This window comes from Felis catus, chromosome D2, assembly GCF_018350175.1.
Source record: "Felis catus isolate Fca126 chromosome D2, F.catus_Fca126_mat1.0, whole genome shotgun sequence".
Taxonomy (NCBI): domain Eukaryota; kingdom Metazoa; phylum Chordata; class Mammalia; order Carnivora; family Felidae; genus Felis; species Felis catus.
In genome coordinates, this window is record NC_058378.1 from 20517055 (window position 1) to 20540866 (window position 23812).

Sequence of the window (23812 nt, forward strand, 5' to 3'; positions counted from 1 at the left end):
TTTAACATTATTTTGTGTTTTTATAGTAATGTTAAACCTTTTTACAGAGAAGGTATCAAAATTGAATTCTCTTCTGAATTTATAGCAAAAAATGAGGGTTTTTTTTGTTTTTCTGAAAATAATAAAGTCATGTTTGTTGAATCTGAGTTTTTTCCAGTCTAATATCTGTCTTCATGAAATGTTGTTACAGGTTTTTCTGCTATACCACATCTTATGATTCCATCTACTGCCCAAGCCACATTAACCAATATTTTGTTGTCTGGAGTGCCCACCTATGGGCACACAGCTCCATCTCCCCCTCCTGGCTTGACTCCTGTTGATGTCCATATCAACAGTATGCAGACAGAAGGAAAAAAAATCTCTGCTTCTTTAAATGGACATGCACAGGTAATGTCCTTTGCTAGAGTAGTGTGATCTATGCTGTTTCTAAGAGATAAGCCACTGGTAATATGTTTAAACTTTCACCTGCAATGAATTTTAGAATTGTGACCATATCTGTATGTTATTTTCTATTATTATTTTAGTCTCCAAATATAAAATATGGTGCAATATCCACCTCATCACTTGGAGAAAAAGTACTGAGTGGGAATCACAGTGATCCATCTAGACAAACAACTGGATCTGAGCAGGCATCTCCCAAATCAAACCCTGCAGAAGGTATCTTCCCTTCTGAACTTCAGCCTGGTCTGTTACTTGGATAAAGGGGGTTGTAAAAGTCTCTGCAGTGATTTCAAGTTGGTTTTGCTAACCAGTTATGACTCATCTTGCCTCAAGGATGCAGAAAGACATCTTGAATAAAATTCCAAAGAACATGGAAAAGATAAACTGAAAAACACTTCCCACAGAAAGAAATCACTTCCCATTACATTGGAACTTCCTAAATTGAAGTGTAATTATGTAAGAGGAAGGCGTCAATTTACTAAATGTACACACGTGATTTTTTTCCAAGTAGAGTTATTTCTTTTTTTTTTATAACCCTTTCACCCCTAATAATCTTTTAAAAATTATGAGGGTCTCTCTTCACATTTCATCTTGGGTGAAATTTGAGACAGCTTGAATTTAAGCTGCCTTCTTTGCAGTTGAAAGCTGGTATGCCTGGGTCTTCCTAGAGTTGGGTTCTGATTTGTTTCCGTCACAAGTGGCCGTTGACGATAAGCTGACACTTGGATTTTCACTTTATCCCTTCTGCAGGTTGTAACGATGCTTTTGTTGAAGTAGGCATGCCTCGAAGTCCTTCCCATTCTGGGAATGCGGGTGACCTGAAACAGATGATGGGTCCCTCCAAAGTTTCCTGTGCCAAAAGGCAGACAGTAGAACTATTACAGGGCACGAAAAACTCACACTTACAGTATGTATTTTAATCTTTAAAATCCCTTGATCCTTTGAAATAAAATGTAACGGGCTGAGTTTGTTTTAAAGTTGGTAGTTTGTGTTCTTTGGATCAAGTGGATTTGATCTTCTCCAAGAGTGTTTTTTTATTTTTCTTTATACTTTTCTTTTTCCTTTTAAAAATTGTATTAAGGAATAGCATCTGGTAATTTTCACTCATGTCTTCTCTATAACTGGCTAGGTTTATATCTGGGTCTTCTAAACCCATCCCTATTGTTCTGAAACTTTAGCAGGGCAATATTTACTCTCTGATTTTTCTGTTAGAAATTTTCCTGCTGTGAATTTTCTATTTTGCTTTGAGTCTTTAACTTAAACTATGGCTTCCTTATTTCAAGGTAGTTAATTGCTAATTTTGGTAATAAATATTTGACAGTTTCATGATTTTATTTATTATAAACCACAGTGAGTACAGTGTATTAACTGTAACTCTCCTTACCATAGCACAGTTACAGATGTGTTATCCTTACTCTATTTTCTTTTCCCATTTATTTTCTTCAAATAGACAATCTATTCATATTTCAAAAATACAGTGGAAAGCTTCTGTGTTTAAAGGTTTTGCTCCCATCCATCTCCATCCACCCAATTTCCTCTACTGTCTTACTAGTTTTCTTGTATATCCTTACAGAGGAGAATATCTTAAATATAGCCTTTATATTTTTATTTCCTCTTTTTCTTACCAAATTTTTTTTTTGCTTTTATAAACCCTTTTGTCAGTTAATTACTGTTGTTCCCATTTTGTCCAAATCTGCTTTATCTGTGTTTTTCTTCACATGGTACTAAGAGCCACTGTGAACATTATTCAGCATAGGTTAGAGAGGTAAATTTGCTTTTTTCCCTGTATTGAAGCATTTGAAGGGAATGCCTTTTCCTTTCATCATTAAGTATGTTCTGAACTTACTTCTCATCTGAATTAAGCTGCAACCTCCAGAACAGTCTCCCTGCCTCCACCCTCTCAGCAGCTCAGTCAGTCCTTTATTTCCTTCCAGCAGTTTTTTGAACACACAAGTCTCATCTTATTACACTCTGGCTTTAAATGCACCAGCTGTCCACATTACCTCCTTCCTTTCCTTTGCTTGTGCTGTTCTCCTGTCCTTCACGCTGGTAAACCTGCAGATGCCCTTTAAATTCCAGTTCTGACGTCCTATGTGAAGCCTTTGTGAACTTTTGTCAGCAAACAGAGTTCATTGCTCCTCCTCTTCTGTTCCAATAGCCTGTTATGAATTCTTCTGAATCCCCTGGCATGATATAATAGTGAGTGATAAAAGAAAGAATGAATGAACAGATCAGCTCTTTGACTAATAATACTGTTTCTTATTTCTCCTTTACTTAAGCTTAACCTGGAATTAGATTTGAACTTGAGGTGCATTGGTATAGGGCATTACCAGTCTTGTAATTCAGATCATTTTTCCTATTTTACGGAGCCCTGTTATGTTCATCCATGCACCCTGAACAGGTGTTGGAAATACTTATTTATCTGCTATCTGTATCTTATTAGATTTGTTAGCAATATCATATGCATTTCACATACACAAATTGGATCATCTACATGCCTTCAGATTGACTCTTTTTAGACTGCGCATGCATGACTCATTGCTATCTTCTTGATATGTGCAAATTAGAAATCTTGTCTGTGTGTCTATTCCATATGTACCATATACAATATGCCATACATACAATGTTTATCAAAGTGTATCATGAAATCATTTCAACTGCAGCTCTAGAGTCATATGCTTGGGTTCAAATTTCAGCTTTACCATTTATCAGAGGTATGACCTTGGGTAAGGTACTTCCCTTATCTGTCTACTACTTACCTCAGAGAGGGATTGTGAGGACTAAATGAAATAATACATATAAATAGCTGACAGTGGTATAGATGTATAGTAAATGCGGCACATAGGGGATGTTCAGTACATTTGTATATAAATATGGAGTGTTAAATTCCAAACTGTTTCACAGCAGTACTGACAGACTGCTCTCAGATCCTGAACTAAGTGCTGCAGAAAGCCCTTTGACTGACAAAAAGGCTCCTGGAAGTGAGCGTGCTGCTGAGAGGGCTGCAGCTGCCCAGCAGAACTCTGAAAGGACTTGCCTGGCCCCAAGGCCATCATATGTCAACATGCAGGTAATGGTAAAAAATGAGAGTCTTCCAAATGTAGGAGGTTGGGTTAGGGAATGGGAAATTCAGTGAATGGTTAACAGTAGAGCAGAATTAGGGGTTCCTTCTGCATTGTAGTCAAAATTAAATTTAAATGTATACACAATAGTTAGGAATTGGTATGCCATAAATGTTAAAAATGAAAAGCAGGAGTTAGCTTAACCAAGAAGAATTCTTTAAAATACAATATTAAAATTGACATAAAATGTTTTACATCACTGTATCTTACACAAATGACATCACTTATCGATCACTTAAAAAAGTTTACATACATGTGAAAGCTGTTATTTTTAAGTATTACTGCCTCATGACTTAGTCTTGGGTAAATATAATATTCTTCTATCTATTTAATGGAGATGATAAATTTAGTGTCATTTAGATAGTTATAAAAATAACTAATCTGAAGCTTTAGGTTTTTGAAAGTAAATGCTAAATATTATTGATGACTATGTTAGTTGAGAGAATTTTATGATTATTTCCTAAGCAGGGATATTCTTTCTATCCATTTTTAAAGTATTAGGCTAGTTATTCAGAGTGGACTATTGATCATGAAATTTGAAAATTTGATTTCCGTATAAACTACAATATGAAAGGTAAAGATTTTGTACTTTGTGCTTTCAGAGATTCGTATAAACATCCTATTTCAGTATCAGAATTGCTAGGTAGACTTTCCTACTTCATAGTAAAAGATGTGTTATCCACAACCCTCCCCGAACCTCCCAAAGAAGGGCATAACTTTTCACAGAATCCTAAAAACAAGCTATCACAGGTATGTCAAAGAAATTAACTCATGGAACTAAATTATACTTTTATGATGTTAGTGAAAGCTTCAGTTCAGGCCTGTTTGTCTGTTTTTTTAATCCTTCACATTTGAACATTTTTATGAGTTTTTAGATAAATGTTTTTATAAAACATTTACATTTTCTCTGGTGGATTTATTTTCAGTTCACGTAAATTAAAATTTTCTTATATAAGCAATTTCTAATCCCCTATCTTATCCCTTTTTCTAATTTTTGTCTATCTGGTGCTTCTTTTCTGTCAGGTTTACATCTACAGTGAATCATTTTCATGTTCCTTTCTTTTGGGATGGATAAGAATGTTCTTGGTGATAGAGTTTCAACTTAAATAGATTTATTTATGTCATTAATGAAGAGCTAACTTTTAAAGTCACTAAGAACTGAATGATAATAGTCACCAAGCATTGACAGAGGGAGAGATTGAAGACTTAACTGATGATTCCTGCAGCTAAAAATGATCTCTGTCTCCTGACCATTCTTGGAATGCTGTATCTCCAGCTCTCTCTTCACACTTTTCTCACTTCCTAATTTTAGTTGTTTCTTTTACCCATCCCCACTTAAGATTATATGTTTTGAGGGTCTAGACAATTTTTGATGCATTGTTATATTCTTCCACAAAGAGCAGCACAGTCTCTTTAACCAGAAGACACTCAATAAATACTTACTGAACAAGTGAATTTAAGATCTCCCCACACCTTACCAATAGACATTAATCATTACAAGTTGATTTTAATTCCCAAGGCCATTTTAGACCTAGGATTTCAAAAACATTATCGACCTGTGTTATCTAAAAACCTGGCTCTCCTGATTTACTGTCATGTTCTTAGAGTTAATCACACATTCTGGTTTGTCTGGATCAGCCCATTGACTTTTATAATTCTGGCCTAATTTTTATGTGTAGCACAATTTCACTCTCAGAAGTATCCTGTTTCAGACTGCAACATACATGGGCACCCTATATATGATGGTATAGTCCTCCTGGAGGAAGGGTCAAAAGAACTCTCCCTAGTTGGTTCTTGGCCCTCCTGGTAGGCCTTTGAGACATTCTTAAGTCTTAGCTATCCCCTAAATTGGAGATCTGAGAACACTGAAGTAGCATTTGAGATGTAGCTATGTCTAGACTAATTTCTTCAAAATGCCCTGCCTTGGTCCCTACTAGACATGACTGACTGAATACTCATTTATTCAGTATTAATGGAAAGAATGAATGATGACCTCCTAGTCCTGTACAATAAAAAGTAACTAGGTTTAATTTTATTGTATTGCTTAATGTCATTACAGATCAAAGCTAGACATTAGTCATTTATCCCACTTCAAAAGCAAAGACTATGCCAATTAGGCCAAATAATTTCTTAAGTTGTCTTAACATCATCCCATTTCATGCCATCCTTTACTTAAATGAGGAGAGGATGTACAGAAACAAAGAGGCCAGTAGATAACCAGAAAGCATTTGGGAGATGCGTGTTTTGAAACTTAGCCCTAATACTTTTAGGTTATTCACTATACTTTAGCATATATTGGCCCTAGTGCATTAAATACTCACAGTAAGTAGGATATTTTTTTCTTTTGAAGGAAAATTTCTAAATCTATCACTGTCATGTCAGAAGTAGTTAATTTATTCTAATTAATTAGTTTGAAAACATGTTGAAATGTATCAGACTTGCACTGGATTCACATTGTGGTGCAAAGCTTAGCATGTGTCCCAGGCAGATTCATGGACTATAGTCAAAACCTTTGTTCGTAATTATGGAGTGTTGGCATGACATTTGGATAGACTGGCAATAAAGATACTTTCTGTTTTATTTTCAGGCATTTGACTATGAACAAAAGAAACTATTAGCAACTAAAGGTTTGTGCTATATTAATGATCTATATTAATATATATTAATATACAGCAATATATATTAACATAATATATAATTATATATAATATTTATATATATATATTTTTTAGTAGAGCCATAAAAGGTTTTCTAGTATTCATGTTGAATTGAGCAATTGTACCTTCATAAAAAGAAATTTAGAATGTTTAGGTTCAAGTTGTACACATTTTGTTGAGGTTGAATGTATTTTGTTGATTAGAATAGCATGAGATCAATTAAGAAATAATGTAGCATTTTTCAGTTTACTTGGTATTGAGTGTTTTATGAAGCTGTTTTAAGGCATTTTATGTTAAGAAATAATTTTCAGTGATAATTTCTTTACATTTTATCAAAGAAACAACATTCACCAACATTTTATTTAAGAAAAACATTAAAAATACCAAACATTTGTTTTATGTTCTGTTTCCCAAAGCTATGTTAAAGAAACCAGTGGTGACGGAGGTCAGAACACCCACAAATACCTGGAGTGGCCTTGGGTTTTCTAAATCCATGCCAGCTGAAACTATAAAGGAGCTGAGAAGGGCCAACCATGTGTCCTATAAGCCCACAATGACAACCACTTTTGAGGTTTGTACAGTTGTGCCCTACCCATTCTTCCTGTCTGTTCTTTCAGCAAACAAGAGAGGTACCATTCTTTATTTACATAAAGAGAAGTCGTTAATGGTGATTTGTTCTAATTTCTGTTCCTGTGAACATGTTGCTGTCAAATTGATTCAAGGTAGTATGTTACTATCTTTATATACCTTCTTTAAAAGTTGTTGATAAGCTGTTACAGAGATGTAAATTTGGATAAATGTGTTTTTGTTAGGGGGAGAAAGTGTCATAAATGATAGAGCAGGGCTGAGATTAAGCAAAGGACAGATGTACTATTCCATAAAAATATATAAGGAATCCCTTTATTTAAGAGTATCACTAGCAGGCACCAAAGGGGGAAAAAGCAAATATTCAACAAAAATAAGTTTTCAGATATGAGTTAAATATTCAGCATGTTCAGATGTGCCAGGAACACAGCAGGAAGTATCATAAACAAGAGCTCCAAAATTTTATGTTTCCCAGATGTTGGCTGCACTGCTCAGGGTGAGACTGGGAAGCTGGCATCCTTGCCACATGGGGAAAGGATCCAGCATTCCATACTTCTCAGCCAGGCTCCACGTGACTTGCTAAGCTAGGCCTTTTCAATCTGACAGTATCAGATTTTGGCTGTAAGCCTTTTGTGAGCCAGGGTGGAATTAGAGTACACACATGCATACACAATACTGCGGATAGAATGCAAACCCAAACGTGGATAAAAATGATTAATTCAAGAATCACAGTGTTCAACCAGAACACTGTAGGCCGCAAAACAATTACTGGTTAAGGGTTTCAAAATCATTAGCCATTGTAGATTGACCTTTTTTCTGCACCAATTTTCTTTGTAATAAATTAGACTGTTGAAGAAAGGCAAAAGGAAATATGCAATTTTTTCATTGTTTTTTAGTGTAAAAGAAAATACTAAAAAGAACAGTCTCACGTGAATTTCATTGTCAGACTTCTATCTAGTAGCAACCTGGCAGGCTGTATATAAAGATTGAAGTTACTGTCAGCAGCTAGAACACAGGAACCATTATGAAAAATTTCGAGGTTCTATGAGGCATACTCCACTCTCTGGCATTATAGTTCTGACATAAAATTAACATTTCCTTTTGTTGGTAGAGACCTTAAAACTGCTGTGCTACTTCTTAGGCTTTCAGTTGATACACCTATGGCCAATTTTCACGCGTGCCTTTGGCAGAGTGAAGTGTTAGGTGGTTGATCGTGTTTCTCTAGTTTCAGAGATAAAATATTTTACTCAAGAAATGCTAATTCAGATGTGTGCTTAAAGACCAACACTCTGTTAGTTTGAAATGATGATCATTCTAATAATGTAGCTGTCAAGTGAAGGGGCTGTGGAATGTGACACCCACCACTAATAAGATGTTCAGCTTTGATGAGTGACTTCTCTCCTCTGTACTTGTTTTCTAACTTGAGTTAATTTGAAGATGACCTGGAAGAAACCCTCCAGTATGTAGCACAGTGTTGTGGTAAGTTCTCAGTAATATTTGACAGGTACTATTCTTTCAAATTGGAGAACTTTACCCTGAAGAAGACCAACCACCTGCTGAAAGTTGAGATTATGTCCAGCTGGATATGCTTTTTATTTCCAAAGGAATGCCTTGGAGTATTATATGAACACATAATGTGCTAGTAACAATTATCGTAAATTTGTAGTTAATAAGGTGCATTTTCATCCTCAAGCTTATTCAGTCCCTACAAGCTTCCAGTGAGGAAAGAATGGCCCTGATCGGTTAAGTGTTTTACATGAGATCATGGCAGTAGGTGTCACAGAAAAGACTTGAATTTATTTTACAAAATTTCCTTCATACTTCTCTTCCTAATGGTTTAACCCAAGAGGGTACATAGCAAAGGTGATAAGTAAATGATCTAGAACCATGTGGCCATACTTTAGCAGACATAAGATTCTCTTTAGAGAGCTTGATAAAAATGAAGATACTTTCTCCAGGATCTCATTCATTAGATGGGGAGCAAAAACCAAGAATCTACATTTTCAGGAAAAGCCTAGTACAATTCTGATGCAGACACCCTTCTGGAAACACTGCTTTACAGAGATGTAACACTAGGAGGACAATGCAGAAATTATTTCAGAACTTAAAAGACTCTTCTGCTCCAGCACTTGTCAAAGGATGGATAGACCACCTTCTGTGGGCAGGGATGTGCCAGGGTCCTGACTCAGTGGCTGAGTACAGTAGCTCCTGTAGCTTTTTCTTTTGGCCATCTTGGGCTAGTCTGTTCCACCTTCCTAGTTAATATCTAGCAACCTATTCACACTGGAAGGTGGGGGAGAGGGTGTGAACACCTAGATTAGTGCATGGGCTTTCACCTCATAACCTGTTTTTGTTTATAGCCCCTTCAACAATGCTGATGAAAAGATATAACCAAGATTTCTTTGGTAATAGCATTCTAGATTTTCCCTGTTGTGCAGGACTCGAACTTTTCTTCATTCATCCCAAATCCATTGAAAGGGGATGAGAGAGTCCTTTACAATAGCATGATCTGATATTATGCAGCAGTTGCTATCTGCACATGCATGCCTTTCCCTTTATTCTGCTATAGCTCAGAAGTATTAAAAACTGAGCAGTGAGGATTGCTTCTTTGGGTTAGGACATGGAGACAGGGTGGGATAGAGAAGAAAAGTAGAGAGAACTTAAAAATCTTTATTGAAGGATTGACCACCTCTCTGCTTATATATAGCACTAATATTTTGAAATTAGAAGATGACATGAAACACTTTTTTTTTAACATTCTAAAGAAAACAAAACAAACCCAAATAGACAAGTAGAATGCTGATCTATGAGGAGAAGCATGTTTGTTTAGCCAGTAGGTTCTGATGGGTATGGGCCAGGGATCAAGGCTCATGGAATTTCCTGCTCTAGGAAGCTTGCTTGAGGCAAGAAGTTGATGCTCTGAGCTTCTTATTCAGATTTCTGAGAAGCTAGACTTAAGCAGTTGTTTCCAGTTTGAGGGCAGCTTTGAGAAATGAGCCTGTTCCAAAGAGCTCCTTTAGATAAGAAGCAGGCAGCTTGAGGCATTTTTTTTTCCACTACTCAAAAATATGACCCAATCCACTTGGTCATATACTGAGACATGAAAGGTGGAACAAAAGGCTGCTTTGACCTGCATTATCTCTGTAACATCAACAGATCTACAAAAGCTCTGGGATTTTCCTTTTCTATTTGCCACTCATCTCTGCTACATGTTCTCTAAAGCCAATAAAAACATGCCTTGAGAACAAAGATGATTTTTAATTTCTCCACCACTAAGAGTAATGAAGTTGTCTGATTATTTTCAGTTTTACAAATCCAAGAATGGAGATGAGCTGTGCTTTGTGACACTTTGGATTAGTGAGTAGATCATGAGCTAGTAGGTATCACAAGAGAACATTTTACTTAATGGTTTTAGAAATCACCATGTTTAGCCAGATCTGATATAGCTGTGTGCATTAAGTCAGCTTAGATCTTAGATGAGTGGGGTTTTTTTAATACTCAAAGAGTTTAGATGTAGAATTTTAAATATACATATAAATACTATAATAATGATCTCCTTGACGTTCTGGTAATTGCCAGTTTTGAGCATGTTCTTATTTCCCTTGCTACATTGGATTCATTTTGGTTGAAGTATGATGTTAAAGATAGTTTTAACTGAAAACACCATTCTTTGGTCTCAGGAGCTTTCCTTCCATCTGCTCCTTCCCAAAAGTCAACAAAGGGCATCCCATAGCAAAGGGAATTAGAATTCTTCATAGATGTATAAAAAGGTAGGTATCTCTAGATTCAGTAATTCCGCAAATATTTATGGAGCATTTTTTGTGTTCCAGACACAATTTGAGGGATACAGTGCTTAAATACAGGTTCTTGGTTTCATGGATAGAACCTTCTTTTTGTTAGGTACAGAGAGATACAAAACAAACAAGAAGCCATTAGGTAATAAAAGTCCCTGATAAATAAGCAACAGAGCCTGCTTTAGAGTGGGTAGTCATAGCAGGCCTTAATGAGCAGATGGCATTCAAGCTAAGACCTAGATGACAGGAAAGGGTCAGCTTTGTGAAGATCTAGGGAAACAGTAATAGGCTTTGATCATCCTGGCATAATCATCCTGAAGTCAGAACCAGCTGGTAAGTTCATGGAGCAGAAGTTGGGTGGGAAGGGCAGTGGGAAGGGAAGACAGAGTTAGAGAGGCAGAGGATCAGCTAGGGAGCATCTTAGCCCATGACAAAGTACTGGAAAAGCATTATCAGACTTTACACAGAAGGTATCATTTGTTCTAACTTGCTTTTAAAAAATCAGCCTAGTTGCTTTCTGGATAATGGATATTGGGGTGGGAGGCAAGAATAGAATAAAATGTTCATAAGGAGGCTGGCTATTGGCTACAGTTGTGGAGATGGCAAGAAGAAGGTAGATTTGGGGTATGTAAAGAGATTATAGAATTTGCTGATGAATTGTTTGTGGTGGGGGGAAGGAGGAATGAAGATGACTCAGAAGTTCGGCTTGAGCAACTGGGTGAGATGTAGGAATTCTGGGGCAGGAGTGTGTGGGTTTAGCTGGTGGGAATGGGTTGTCAACAATTAAATTTCAAGCATTCCAAGTTTAAAATGCTTACAAGGCAATTCCACAATTATAAATTTCAACAGAAAAGTCAAATCTGGAAGTAAAACGTTGAAAGTCATGGTTGTCATTAAGCTCTGAAAGAGGTTGAGATTATTTAATGAGCAAGTGTAGAGAGAGACAAGAAGGCATGTTAGGGCCAGCCCCAGGATAATGTGATATTTGGAGTGGAAAAGTGGAGGAGGATCCTGCAAGGCTACAGGAAGTGGGCAGAACACATGGGGAGTGCTTGAAGAAAAGGGTGTTAAAGGGGGGCATGGCCAGAGATGAAGAAAAAAAAAAGGAGGGCATGGCCAGTTGTGGTTACGCTGCTATGAGACTGAATGAAGTGAATTTATGGAATTGTGAAAGATCCTCTTAGAATTCCCCAACAAACAGTGCTCACTTTGGCAGCACATATACTAATTAGAATTTAATTTATCTAACAAACAGGATACTTTGAAAACCGGGGAATCCTGAATTCAAAACTCTAGATATAGTACAAAATAGATTGCCTTTGGTTAACTAAATGAATAAATAAATGCAAATCAGTTCAAACTTTGAGATCTTTTAAATTTTTATTTGGGGGAATTAAAAATATTTCCAGGTATTTGTAATTTATTAGAAAGACCATATAATTGTTTGGATGAGGGTAACACGGAAGAAATGCCAACCCTCTCTCCACTCTGACTCTAGTAGCCTGGGAGCTGTATTCTTGTTAGAGCACTAGGTCTAGGCACACCCCCTCCCATGTGTCCTTTTTAGGTGATACAAGGCAGAGAATCTCTGCTTTACCAGATGGAAGACTTACTGTGTGGTTCTCTATAATAGGGAGGAATCTCAGTATCCATTGCTCCAAATCTTATAGGACTCAGTCTTTGTGCTGGGGGCTCTCATAATGAAGGAGGAGTGAATGAATACTGTGTATATTACCAGGTGTCCTTGGTGGCTGGAGGATAGAAGACCTATAGACAGATGGCATGGCCTCTTCCTGAGAATCAGCAGTGGTGAACAATAGAAGTAAATGGTGGTGGTGTAACGTGCATTCTTTTCTCCTCAAAGCTCAGGACACCTACCTTATTAAATATTTCCTCATCTGGCTTTGATTGTCTACAGGGTTCATCAGTGTCCCTCTCGAGGTCCAACAGTCGTGAACACTTGGGAAGTGGAGGTGAATCTGATAACTGGAGAGACCGAAATGGAATAGGACACACAAGTCCTAGTGAATTTGCCGCTTCTATTGGCAGCCCCAAACGTAAACAGAACAAATCAAGTGAGCTTTGACTTTTCATCATACTTTTAGATGTAATCAGTCTGGAATTTGTCCATTTGATTTAGGGTGATGCTCAAATATAAACTCTGAACCCCATGCCTTCAAGTATTTGGCATCACATGCCACCTTCTCTATGAAGCCTTCCTTATTTTTCCAGGTGAAGCAGATGGTGGAGTTCTCTGTTTCCACTGCATTTTGTCTGTGCTTTCACTTAGCACTTGTTACACTCATTCTTGTTATACCTGTGGATAATTTGAGCTCTACAAGCTAGGAACCATAGTTACCCATTCAGTAAGAGCTTACAAACTGCCCGTGTGCCGAGCATTGTTAGGCAGAGGCTTATTTGTTATTTCTTCCCAAATATCTAGCAGTTCTGACACAGATAGGCACTCAGTAAATGTTTGTTGAGTGAATGTATGGATGAGTCATGCTCCCACAAACATCCAGATGATAAGGAAAAGACAGGGATGTAAAGGAGTTGAGCCAAATGAGATCAAATTAGCATCTTGGAAAATAAAGTCTGCCCAGTGGGTAGCTACTGAAGGTGAAGAGCAAGTTTTAATTTTTTAAAATGACAATATGTAGCCAGGTTGGCATAAATAGGAAGAAAAAGTTTAAAGCATACAGGTTCTGGCTTTGAACAAATGTGGTGAAGACTCAGCATGCGTCTATTGGTTTTGTCTGTAACAGCTCTCACACTTCTGGGCTGTATAAATAGGTAAGCAGACAAGAATTGACCATATTAATCACAAGATCTTCCCCTAATGGCCTTTTTCAGGGTTTTTGATGAATTTGGGATCCTGAAACATAGTTTGGAGTATTTGAAGAATGCTTGAAGAAAGGCAATCTAAGTGAGTGTAGTGGACACTCAGTAACAGTCAGTTGTTGCCATCAATTAGGTTGGCCATTTTATCAAGAGTCTCCGATTTGAAAAGGCCAGTCATGGTGTCAGCCAGCTCTAAAAAAAAAAAACACATTCCAAGTGTATTATCAGTAGTAGCCAGGAAACTTGTGTGGGCAGGGCACCTCACCACTGACAAGAGCATGGAGCTGTGAGGCAGGCTGGTGCCAGGTGCAGATCTAGGGGTGGAAATGATCTCTGTTCTGTGGCTCAATATAAATTCGTTTTGTGCTTCTTTTTCAGTCTTTATCTCCTTTCCCTTCACTTAACACTGGATAATTAAAATTGTACAACTTAGCTGCATTGAAGTTCAGGATGAGAGTTAAGATAGGGAACTCATTAATAAAAAGGAATGATTAAGGAAAAACAGGTGTTTGGCTTTTGTGAGATGCTTTAAAAACATAAGGAGTTTAAAAGAGATTATAAAAACTATAAATAGTTATGATAAAAAGAAATATAAGGGAAATTATGTGTCATAATAAATATCACTAAGAACATTTAATTTTGAAACCTCTGTTTTTCCCCAGTTTTACTAACATATTTGCTTAACCCAACATATGTAAAATATTATTTAAACATGTAATCAATGTAAAGACATTTTTATGAGATATTTTACATTCTTTTTTGTACTAAGTTTTTAAAATCTGGTACGAATAGATCTTACAATCTTGCAGAACATTTCAATTCCCACTACCCACGTTTCAGGCATTCAGTAGCCACATGTGGCCAGTGGTTACTGTATTGAAGACCACAGTTGTAGATGATTTTTCATGACATCCTTTTCAAAGTTAGCAATGTCTAGGTTTTTCTCAGAGCCTGTTAACAGGAGTTGTACCATTGTGATTCTCAGTAACTCCCTCTTCTGTTCTCCAAGTAAGTAAATTTATTGTTTAAACAGTAAATTATATGGTTAGCCTTTCAGTAGCCTTCATCTTGTCAACTCCAGTGGTTACTCCCATGTGCTCTTTGCATTCTTGCTTTGTGTCAACGTCGAGCCAATACCTCACTGGGTTGATGACTTTGGGTCTTCCCTTTAAATGGTGGAACGCTCCAGGGCTTGGTCCTAGGTTCTTTCATCTACACTTTCTCCCCACAAAAGATAAAACATCTGTTTTTTAATGTATATTTTTAAATTTTTGTTTTTATTATTTTTTTATTATTTTTGAAGGAGAGAGAGCGTGAATAGGGGAGGGACAGAGTGAGAGGGAGACAGAAGATCTGAAGCGGGCTCTGTGCTGACAGGCACTGTGCAGACAGCCTGACCTGGGGGCTCCACAAACTGCCAGATAATGACCTGAACCAAAGTCCTGTGCTTAACTGACTGAGCCACTCAGGCATCCCTTAAATTTTTATTTTAGGTAGGCTCCACACCAAATGTGGGGCTTGAATTCTACCCAGAGATCAAGAGTTGCATGGTGCACAGACTGAGCCAGCCAGGCACCACTAAAACACCTATTTTTAAGAGAAAGAGAAACTTGATCAGGAAATTCCTTCCACTTGAAATATAGAAAGTATATGTACTGTCATTTGGGAAATGAAATGACCAGAGAAGGTGATTAGTGGCAAACAAAACAATCTAGAACAGGATTCTTAGATCTGGAGAATGCATTGGCCGGAGGAGATAAGATGTATCTGATTAGCTAGGTGAGCATCCTCTGCCCTCATCAACCTTGGAATCATTCCTGCAGCTGCAACTTTGGTATAAGGGGAAGAATTCCCACATGGATAAGAGCTAGTTGTTGGTCAGGGAAGTAGGGATAGCTGCAGGGCTCTACTGGGCTCTCCAAAGCAGCTCTGGGAGAGTGTTTCAAATATTGGTCAAGTACTTGGTATGACTCACCAGTCCATCACCCAGCAGTGAGTGTTATTGGGTCTGAGCACCACAGACAATGTGGAGAAATCTTTGCCCGCCAAATCAATGGCGGAGCCAAGGTTAAGTCTAGTTTTGCTGTCTTAGAATTTTTTTCAGTAGACAGATTCATTTCTGTCATAATCCAGAAACTCCAGCGCCATTCTTAAACTTTGCATTTGCTCTTAATTTTGGAAGCACTCTGTTTTGTGAACTCACTGCCTAATTATATTTTTGTAAGGGATGAGATTTACACGTTGCAATATCCTGCAATTCCTTTGACCACAGGAAAACACAAGTGTGGACACAGAGGGCTATCCTGCTTTCCAAAAGGAGCCTGGACTCACAGTAACTTCCCATACCTTTATTGTATCCTGGGGATCTTTCTTCCAGTTTCTCATTTAATTCATATCAATTATAAGGGGCGCCTGGGTGGCGCAGTCGGTTACGCGTCCGACTTCAGCCAGGTCGCGATCTCACGGTCCGTGAGTTCGAGCCCCGCGTCAGGCTCTGGGCTGATGGCTCAGAGCCTGGAGCCTGTTTCCGATTCTGTGTCTCCCTCTCTCTCTGCCCCTCCCCCGTTCATGCTCTGTCTCTCTCTGTCCCAAAAATAAATAAACGTTGAAAAAAAATTTTTAATTCATATCAATTATGAAGAGCAAATGTTTCTGAATGCTCAGGAGAATATGATTAATGATTATTAACTACAGAGGCACTGTTGGTGAATTGCTGCCTCCCAAGTGTAACATTTTAATGGCAAGAGCCTCTCTAAAGCAATAACCAGCATTTCATTAATGAAAAGCCAATGTTTCAGTAAGGAATTAACAGTATTTCTGCAATTACTGCTCTATTCAGTCCAACAGTGAAATCTAAAATATTTGAGTGATTAAAATTTTTAATTAAACCGTGTTGTCTCTGGGCATTTTCACTTGAAGCCTGCCTCTCCTTTGTCTTTCAGCGGAGCACTATCTCAGCAGTAGCAATTATATGGACTGCATTTCTTCACTGACAGGAAGCAATGGCTGTAACTTGAACAGCTCTTTCAAAGGCTCTGACCTCCCTGAGCTCTTTAGCAAACTGGGCCTGGGCAAATACACAGATGTCTTCCAGCAACAAGAGGTCAGTCATTATTTATTTACTTTCCTGGGCATCTTTGTTTTGGTTGTGTGTATGACTACTTCTAGAATGAAATGGCTTACTGACCTATGGCTGTGCTTTCACTGAGCACTTATTAAAGCCTCATAACTTGTTTCCACTGCTAAGAAAAATGTCATCTCATTTCTTATTTATTTAGTGCAACTAGTAAACACAGGTTAGCAGAAATATAGAAAATTGTGTTTCCAAAAACACACCTCCACTAGTTTTAGCTAAAATACCCAATCGGTGTATTGATTCATGGGAACGTTTGATTCACGACTCCCCTAACATTAAAGTCTGTATTTAAGATTATTTCAGTGTTTAATTCGTATTATCTTTATTTGTGGTTCTTAAATAACAGCATCTGAAATAAATATCCGTGGTTGTTTTTGACCCCATCCTAGTCATGTTACCGAATCTGTTCTCACAAAATAGAATGTGCTTTTTATATATATTAATTTATTCATTAATTCACTGTTTGGGTTTTGCCTGAACTGAGACAGAAATAAGATGTTTTCTGAAACATCACTACCATGGATTTTGACCAAACTGATCAGCCAAATTATTATGCACTGACTTAAAGAGAAGAGCCCTGAACACGATTCTTTCTAATAATGCTGTCATTATTGCTAGGGCATAGCTAACCCAGTGCAACATAAAATTAGAACACTTCAATAAATGTATGTATTTTTCAAGTCCAGACATGGTTTTTAAGTTTCATTCCAGTTTGGCTTATTTCATGTTAGAGAACATCTGATTAAATCCATAATTCCCAAGCATGTATCTCTCAAAAAGAATCTAACGTTAGGCCTTTGTATCATAAATTTAATGTATTGCCCATGGTTCAATAACTTATTAAGTGTAATTGTTGAACTTTGTTTTTTAACACCAACACAAAAAAAAAGGTTGTCATCTGTGTGTTGGATTTCAGCGTATTGATTTCATTGTCTTTTCCCGAAATCTGAATTAGTGTTCATTTAACTGAGGGTTTTCTAAGTTGCACTCATCAGTGTGTTAAAAAATTTCATTTACGTATTTAGCTTTGCTGGTTAGACAAGTGTAGCTGATCGAGAAGCTCAAGGACAGAAGTATTTTAATTAGTCCAGAAAAAGAAGGTTTTGAAGTAAAAGACTGGGTGTTATTCAGTGATATTCTTCTGGATTTTTTAAAATTTATATTTATTTCTTATTTGAAGAACCATAGAAATATATTAAATGTACTTCTTATTGAATTAATCTAAGAAGGAAGAAAACATAATATAAAGCCAGACTGCCTTTATCTAATACTTATTCACTAGAGCAGGGGTCAGCAAACTGTAGCCTGCACACCTGCCTTTGTTAATAAAGTTTTATTGAAACACAGCCACACATTCATTTACATATTGTCATATTGTCTATGGCTGCTTTTGAGCTAAAATAGCAGTGTCAAATAGTTGCAACAGAGATAGTATGGCCCAATAAACCCAAAATATTTCATCTCTGACACTTTAAAAAGAGGGGATCCCTAAAATAAAGAATATATATTTAATAGAATTTCTGAAAGCATATCTTTAGAAATGATAAATGAAAAGGTTTTCCAAGATCTGGATGTACTTTCCAAAATGAAAACAGAAAATCTCAAATTAATTTCTGTATCATTTGAATGAAAAGTATAAATTCGGTTCTGTTTCCTTCATGTAGGATATTCTCTAATACTCAAATACGGCTTAAAAAGAATTTATTAAGTGAGCTTGTGGGATTTAGTTTACTATAAGCAGGTTGAAGATTTGTTTAGCCGCTTTCACAGATGATATGTCTAAATACATAATTACTAACCATAACTGCCAGTTATTCACCACTGTGGTGAGCCCACTGCTTTATCTCTGCGATCATACTTCATGCCCACTACAGCCCTGCAGCGTGCAGTATGTCAGCCCTGAGTGCCCACAACTAGTAACAGCAGAGGCGGAATAGAGAGCCAGATCTCTCTGGCTTCAGAGCCTATTACCTTTCTTCAAAGGAAGGGTGGGATCCTTGGGCTTCCTCCCTTCACAATTTGTTGCTGATGCCAGAGTGTGCAATTATATACCAATATATACTTGTAGGCCACTTTCAGAGATAACATGCTAGACCGAGCCAAGTGAATCATGGGTCTGATGTAGTCTGGGAATTCTTCTACCATTCTTATGTAGAACACAATGGAGGATACCATTTATGGTATTATTCAGTTTCTTTTTATAGAACTACACTTAATTCAGAATCCAAAGCCAAGAAATGTTTTCTATCTTCTGGACAGGCATGTATTCTTTTATCAGTTCACAAAACCTGTGGAATTTGTGTTTCCCTTTTTGCTCTGGCTGCCAGGATGCTAAGACCTAACGTTTTAATCTTAACTGCAATAAATAACTGGCTTAGACTAAGTCTCCTACTAGAATCATTACTTTCATTTCACCACCTTTATTGTCTCTTGTCCCCTAGATTTGTGACACCATCATTCCTTTTTGGAAGTAGGCAGAGCATAATTAGAAAATGAAATATGTGTAGTAATGAGTTGAACTTTTAATGCACAAAAATAAGTACTTAATATATTGGTTATACATTACTTTTTCACCCACAGATCGATCTGCAGACATTCCTCACTCTCACAGATCAGGATCTGAAGGAGCTGGGAATTACGACTTTTGGTGCCAGGAGGAAAATGCTGCTTGCAATCTCAGGTGAATATAAATGCTCATAGTCCTATTTTAAAATCTGAATAACCTCTGCCAGTAGCCTCAGCCACTGGGGCTGGTTCTGTCCATCAACCACTTGCTTACTATGCTGGCACCTTGTGGTTGTGGTTCTAGAGTGTTTTCCCACTAACATTGTGACAAATGCCTAGAACATCCCTACTCCTTCCTCAAGGCATTGCCTGAAAACCTGCCTTGACAATGTCGTTCTTTAAAACAGATCTCTTCAGAAAGACCGAATCAAAGTTGCCCTTTGCAGAACATAAGAATGGGGGAGAAGTTGAATTCTCCTTTCTGTGGTTGTGTTAAGCAAGTATGATTGGACTAGTGAATAATTATTCTGGATTGGCTGTCATGTTTCAAATGCATATATCCTTGCATACCAACTAAGATAATTGCACCAGAGAAAGAATGATCCTTGGTATAGCTGGAATCTAGTAGTATTGTCTTAATGCTTTTAAGTTTTTCCCAAACTTTTAATAGAATTTGTGAGACACAGAAAGGTATGGAATCCTGAATGTAGTCACAGAATGAAGGAAAATAATGCAGGAAAATAATGTCCCAGACCACTTTTTTTGGTGCACTTATTGCATATTCTAGGTATTAGAAAATGCTTTATGTATATTTACTGAGTATCTTCCATTTATGAGGAATTGAGCTGCATGATAAGTACATAACCATGTACTTCCAAATGGTATATAGAAAAATATGACAGAAATTTTAGGGGCAAAAAATGAGGTTACTTTTTGAAAAAGTTCTGATAAAGTTCATTAATGTCAATGTTATATATGTACCAGTTTCTCAAAAAGACAGAGACACCAAGGGCAGAAGCCAAGTGTCAGGTGTGGTGGGAAAATGACTTTGCCTTTTCAAAACATTGATTTTGCAGGCTATGCCTTTGTGAAGCCAACAGTGGCATCTAACCAAGTGCAAATCCTTTCCAAACAGTATTCACTAATCAGATCAGCAAATAAAATGGAAACCACTGGTTTTCCATTTTATTTTAGCAGGAGATTGCATCCCCCTCCCAACTCCATGAGAAAATCTTATATATAGACCTAATACCTAAAGCAGATATAAGCAGAACAGCTTTGAAATAAGGGTGGAAATTCAGCCATTGGGCAGCCTGTTAGGCTCCTTCATGGATAGAGTTCTACACGCATCAGTTTGATGAGTCTTCTTCCATCCTTCTTCCAACCAAGTGGTTGCATTAATGGAACTCCACAGGGAAGATGCTTTTTCTTGTTAATAAGATCAGCTTGGTAGAGTGGAAAGAGCACTGTATTCAGATAAAAAGATATGGGCTTTCCTCTGCCAAGTCATTAGTCCTTGGGTGAGTTTCCAAACCTCTTTTGGTTTTGGTTTCTTAAGCATTAAGGTGGATTGGAATAGATGATTGTGTAAGGTTACCTTCCATTTCTGAGGTCTGTCCTTCCCCATGGTATGTCATCAGATGTAGTGGAAATAAACTACAGTTTTAACAGTGTATGGTTATTAGCAGTATATTCTCTTGTTCTTTCTTTTTTTACTACCTCTAGCAATAGGATAGTTTTCAACTTGTTTATAACTCAGCCTTAAAGGGCTATTTCTAGACCCAAATTAACTTTATATATGTTCACATTCTTTTATTAATTAAAAAAATAACTATTTGAAATTTAATTAACTCACATAATCACCAAGCCTGTAGTGTTAAAATATGCTTGTGGGCCAACAAATTTATACTGGGAAAGTATCTGTTCTAGAATTTGGTAATTTTTCATTAGAGATTTCATTAGAGATTTATGGAATGTCAGAGACCATATAATGAAAATTCTTTCTTTGTGCACCCAAACTTTGTAAAGCCTCCAGCAACAGGCAGATCTCTTTAAATCATCAGGATCTTTATTCTGGAACACATTTGTGATGTATTTCAGGTGGGTTTGGGGGAGTAGAGTTGGAAAGGAGGGGTTTTGAAGCTTCTTTAAATTTTTTTTTTTACTCCAGTCATCCTCTGTGTGGTTCTGTTGAGATTACATACTATTTCTTTAGACCACCTCTCTCAATGGGGTTCACAGGTCTTCTTGCTTTTAAAGGGAATTAGAGGCTTTGAATAGATGTCTTATGAATGTTCTGCACAGTGTGAAGTACTTGATTATTTTAAGGATGATTTTGCCTTACTTTGTTGAGTGCATGTGTTTGAACCTGGTAAATTGTTTTCTCTGCAAGTAATAAGTTTTTATTGAGAAACCCTTCATCAAAAGCCTTCTTTTTCCAGTTCAGCTCATCTGACCACAAAGGCATCCATTTCTAGTCTCAGAAAATTCCATTTCCAGGGGTGGATACAGGGTAGCTGGGCAGCTTTTACTCACGTTTGTCTTGTGGTTACATAGTTTGGTTAGGTACAGAGTTTGTTCAAAATTCCTTTTAAAAATTTTATAGATTTTTAATCTGTGATCAGGGTTGTTCCTTCAGTATAGATTTTATTCTGTTTTTAATCTTGGGCCAGAAGACATTTCTTTTAATGTCATAGAAGGAGATGAGATTTATCTCTAGTATAGATGGATCAGAGAAAAAAATGATCTTTTTTTTCAAATCTGTGATTTTTTTGAAAATTCTTTGATTTTTCTCAGTATTTTAGTGAGTGATTAAATTGTACAGGGACAAAGTAAAAGGAACTTTAACATCCTATTGACAAGCTTCCCACCACGGCCTCAGGTAGATCTAACATTTCCCGACCTATTCTTTTAGTTTGTGACTCTGTTCAGACCCGCAACAAGATCCTGAGAGCTGCCAGGATTGTGTGAACCTTGGAATTTCAAAGAAAAAGGTTGGTATTTTCCCAAACTATCTCTTAGGCTTACTTGAAAAAAAATCAGGAGGGAGTTTACTTTTTAATGTAAAAAACAACAACAAAAATAAAGTCTCTTCAGTAGGACTTGATCTTTGATAGTCTCTCTAGTAGATTTATCTCTGCTTCACATTTGGAAATATACACCTTAGAAATTATATCTTTAGGGAATGGCCGAATTCCTTCATGATCATTTTATTCTCTCAAAAATCTAGTTGATGTGACTTTTCAGAATAAAGTTTTCAATGTCTTTTTAAAAAATGTGTATGTCTTCAGTGGCCCAATTTCTTCAATTGTGCATGTTAAGTGTGCTAGGGTAGCTGCATTCCTATTCCTTCTCTATAGCATGGGAATGTTCTCCTGATTCATGCATTACTCTCTCAGGAGAAAATGAAGGCCAAGACAGTCTTCTTACTAGAAGGTGGATAAAACTTTCACAGGCTGTGTGCTTAATGGGATTCATTTATTCTTAACTTTCCTACAGTTGCCTTTAAATATATTAAATTCTGTCTTGATTTATGAATTTATGTTTGTTTTTTAAAAACAATACATGTGTTCAGCTTTTAGTAGGAATGTCATTGCTACAGTGTTTTTGCAGAAATTTGAAACAGTAGCCATCTATAAGCATGCCTGCATCTTATAAAGATAACCTTCCTGGGACGCCTGGGTGGCGCAGTCGGTTGAGCGTCCGACTTCAGCCAGGTCACGATCTCGCGGTTCGTGGGTTCGAGCCCCGCGTCGGGCTCTGGGCTGATGGCTGAGCCTGGAGCCTGTTTCCGATTCTGTGTCTCCCTCTCTCTCTCTGCCCCTCCCCTGTTCATGCTCTGTCTCTCTCTGTCCCAAAAATAAATAAACGTAGAAAAAAAATTAAAAAAAAGATAACCTTCCTTTCTGTTCCAGAGTTTTAAAGCTATGTTATTCTATTTAAAAAATAAATTTAGTATAGTAAAATATGAAGTGCAGCTCTGTTATCTGGCATACCTGAAACTACCAAGTTTTCAGATTTGTATTCCTAATGCCTTGGTTGGTCTTTTCTACTCGATGGATGGATCACTGGAGTTCAGGGCCCAGAGCACAGCATTTGCATAGGCAGGCAGAGTTTCAGCCTGTCACTTGACAGCTGTGTGGATAAGTTACTCTTGTCTATTTTGAAAACTCAGTTTCGTGTCTAAAATGGAGAATGGTAATATCATTTATTCCTTAAGGAGGACTTAAATAGGACAAAACAAATTGTAAAGTGCTTGTTGTTACAATCGCTACTAAATCACTTACTTTTCTTCTCCACTAAGACCTAACTGTGAACAAAAGAGAGATATTTCCACTCGTGCATCACCTCAATGGGGCAGATGTTAACATTTTGGGAGGCAGTGGGGTGAAGTGTTAGGGTGTTGGTTCATGTTCCAGAACTCAGGAGATAAGTGCACATCTGGCCATATGGCTGTCCTTAGCCACCTGTGACTGCTCTGCAACTTGAGTCTGTTGTTTTCAGCTCCAGCACTAATGTAGCCATAGCTTATGCAACCTCAGAATTGGAAAAGGAGATTGTGTGTATGTGTGGTTAAAAAAGTTCTGAGTACTGGGGCGCCTGGGTGGCGCAGTCGGTTAAGCGTCCGACTTCAGCCAGGTCACGATCTCGTGGTCCGGGAGTTCGAGCCCCGCGTCGGGCTCTGGGCTGATGGCTTGGAGCCTGGAGCCTGTTTCCGATTCTGTGTCTCCC

General features: G+C 37.4%; 1 protein-coding gene across 4 annotated transcripts in view; it reads left to right on the plus strand.

Annotated features, from left to right (window-relative positions):
- BICC1 (BicC family RNA binding protein 1) overlaps positions 1–23812 on the plus strand; it is a 287579-nt gene that overhangs the window by 259972 nt on the left and 3795 nt on the right. For 2 of the 4 annotated variants that reach the window (XM_011287385.4, XM_019813132.2), the window contains 9 exons: positions 191–387; positions 525–657; positions 1192–1348; positions 3346–3511; positions 6151–6190; positions 6637–6791; positions 12518–12674; positions 16383–16543; positions 19157–19256. In XM_011287385.4, coding sequence (XP_011285687.2) covers positions 191–387; positions 525–657; positions 1192–1348; positions 3346–3511; positions 6151–6190; positions 6637–6791; positions 12518–12674; positions 16383–16543; positions 19157–19256 — 1266 coding nt within the window. Of the gene's footprint in view, positions 1–190; positions 388–524; positions 658–1191; positions 1349–3345; positions 3512–6150; positions 6191–6636; positions 6792–12517; positions 12675–16382; positions 16544–19156; positions 19257–21995; positions 22075–23812 lie in introns of all 4 variants that reach the window. The other 2 variants (XM_019813131.3, XM_019813130.3) reach the window with 2 other exon arrangements.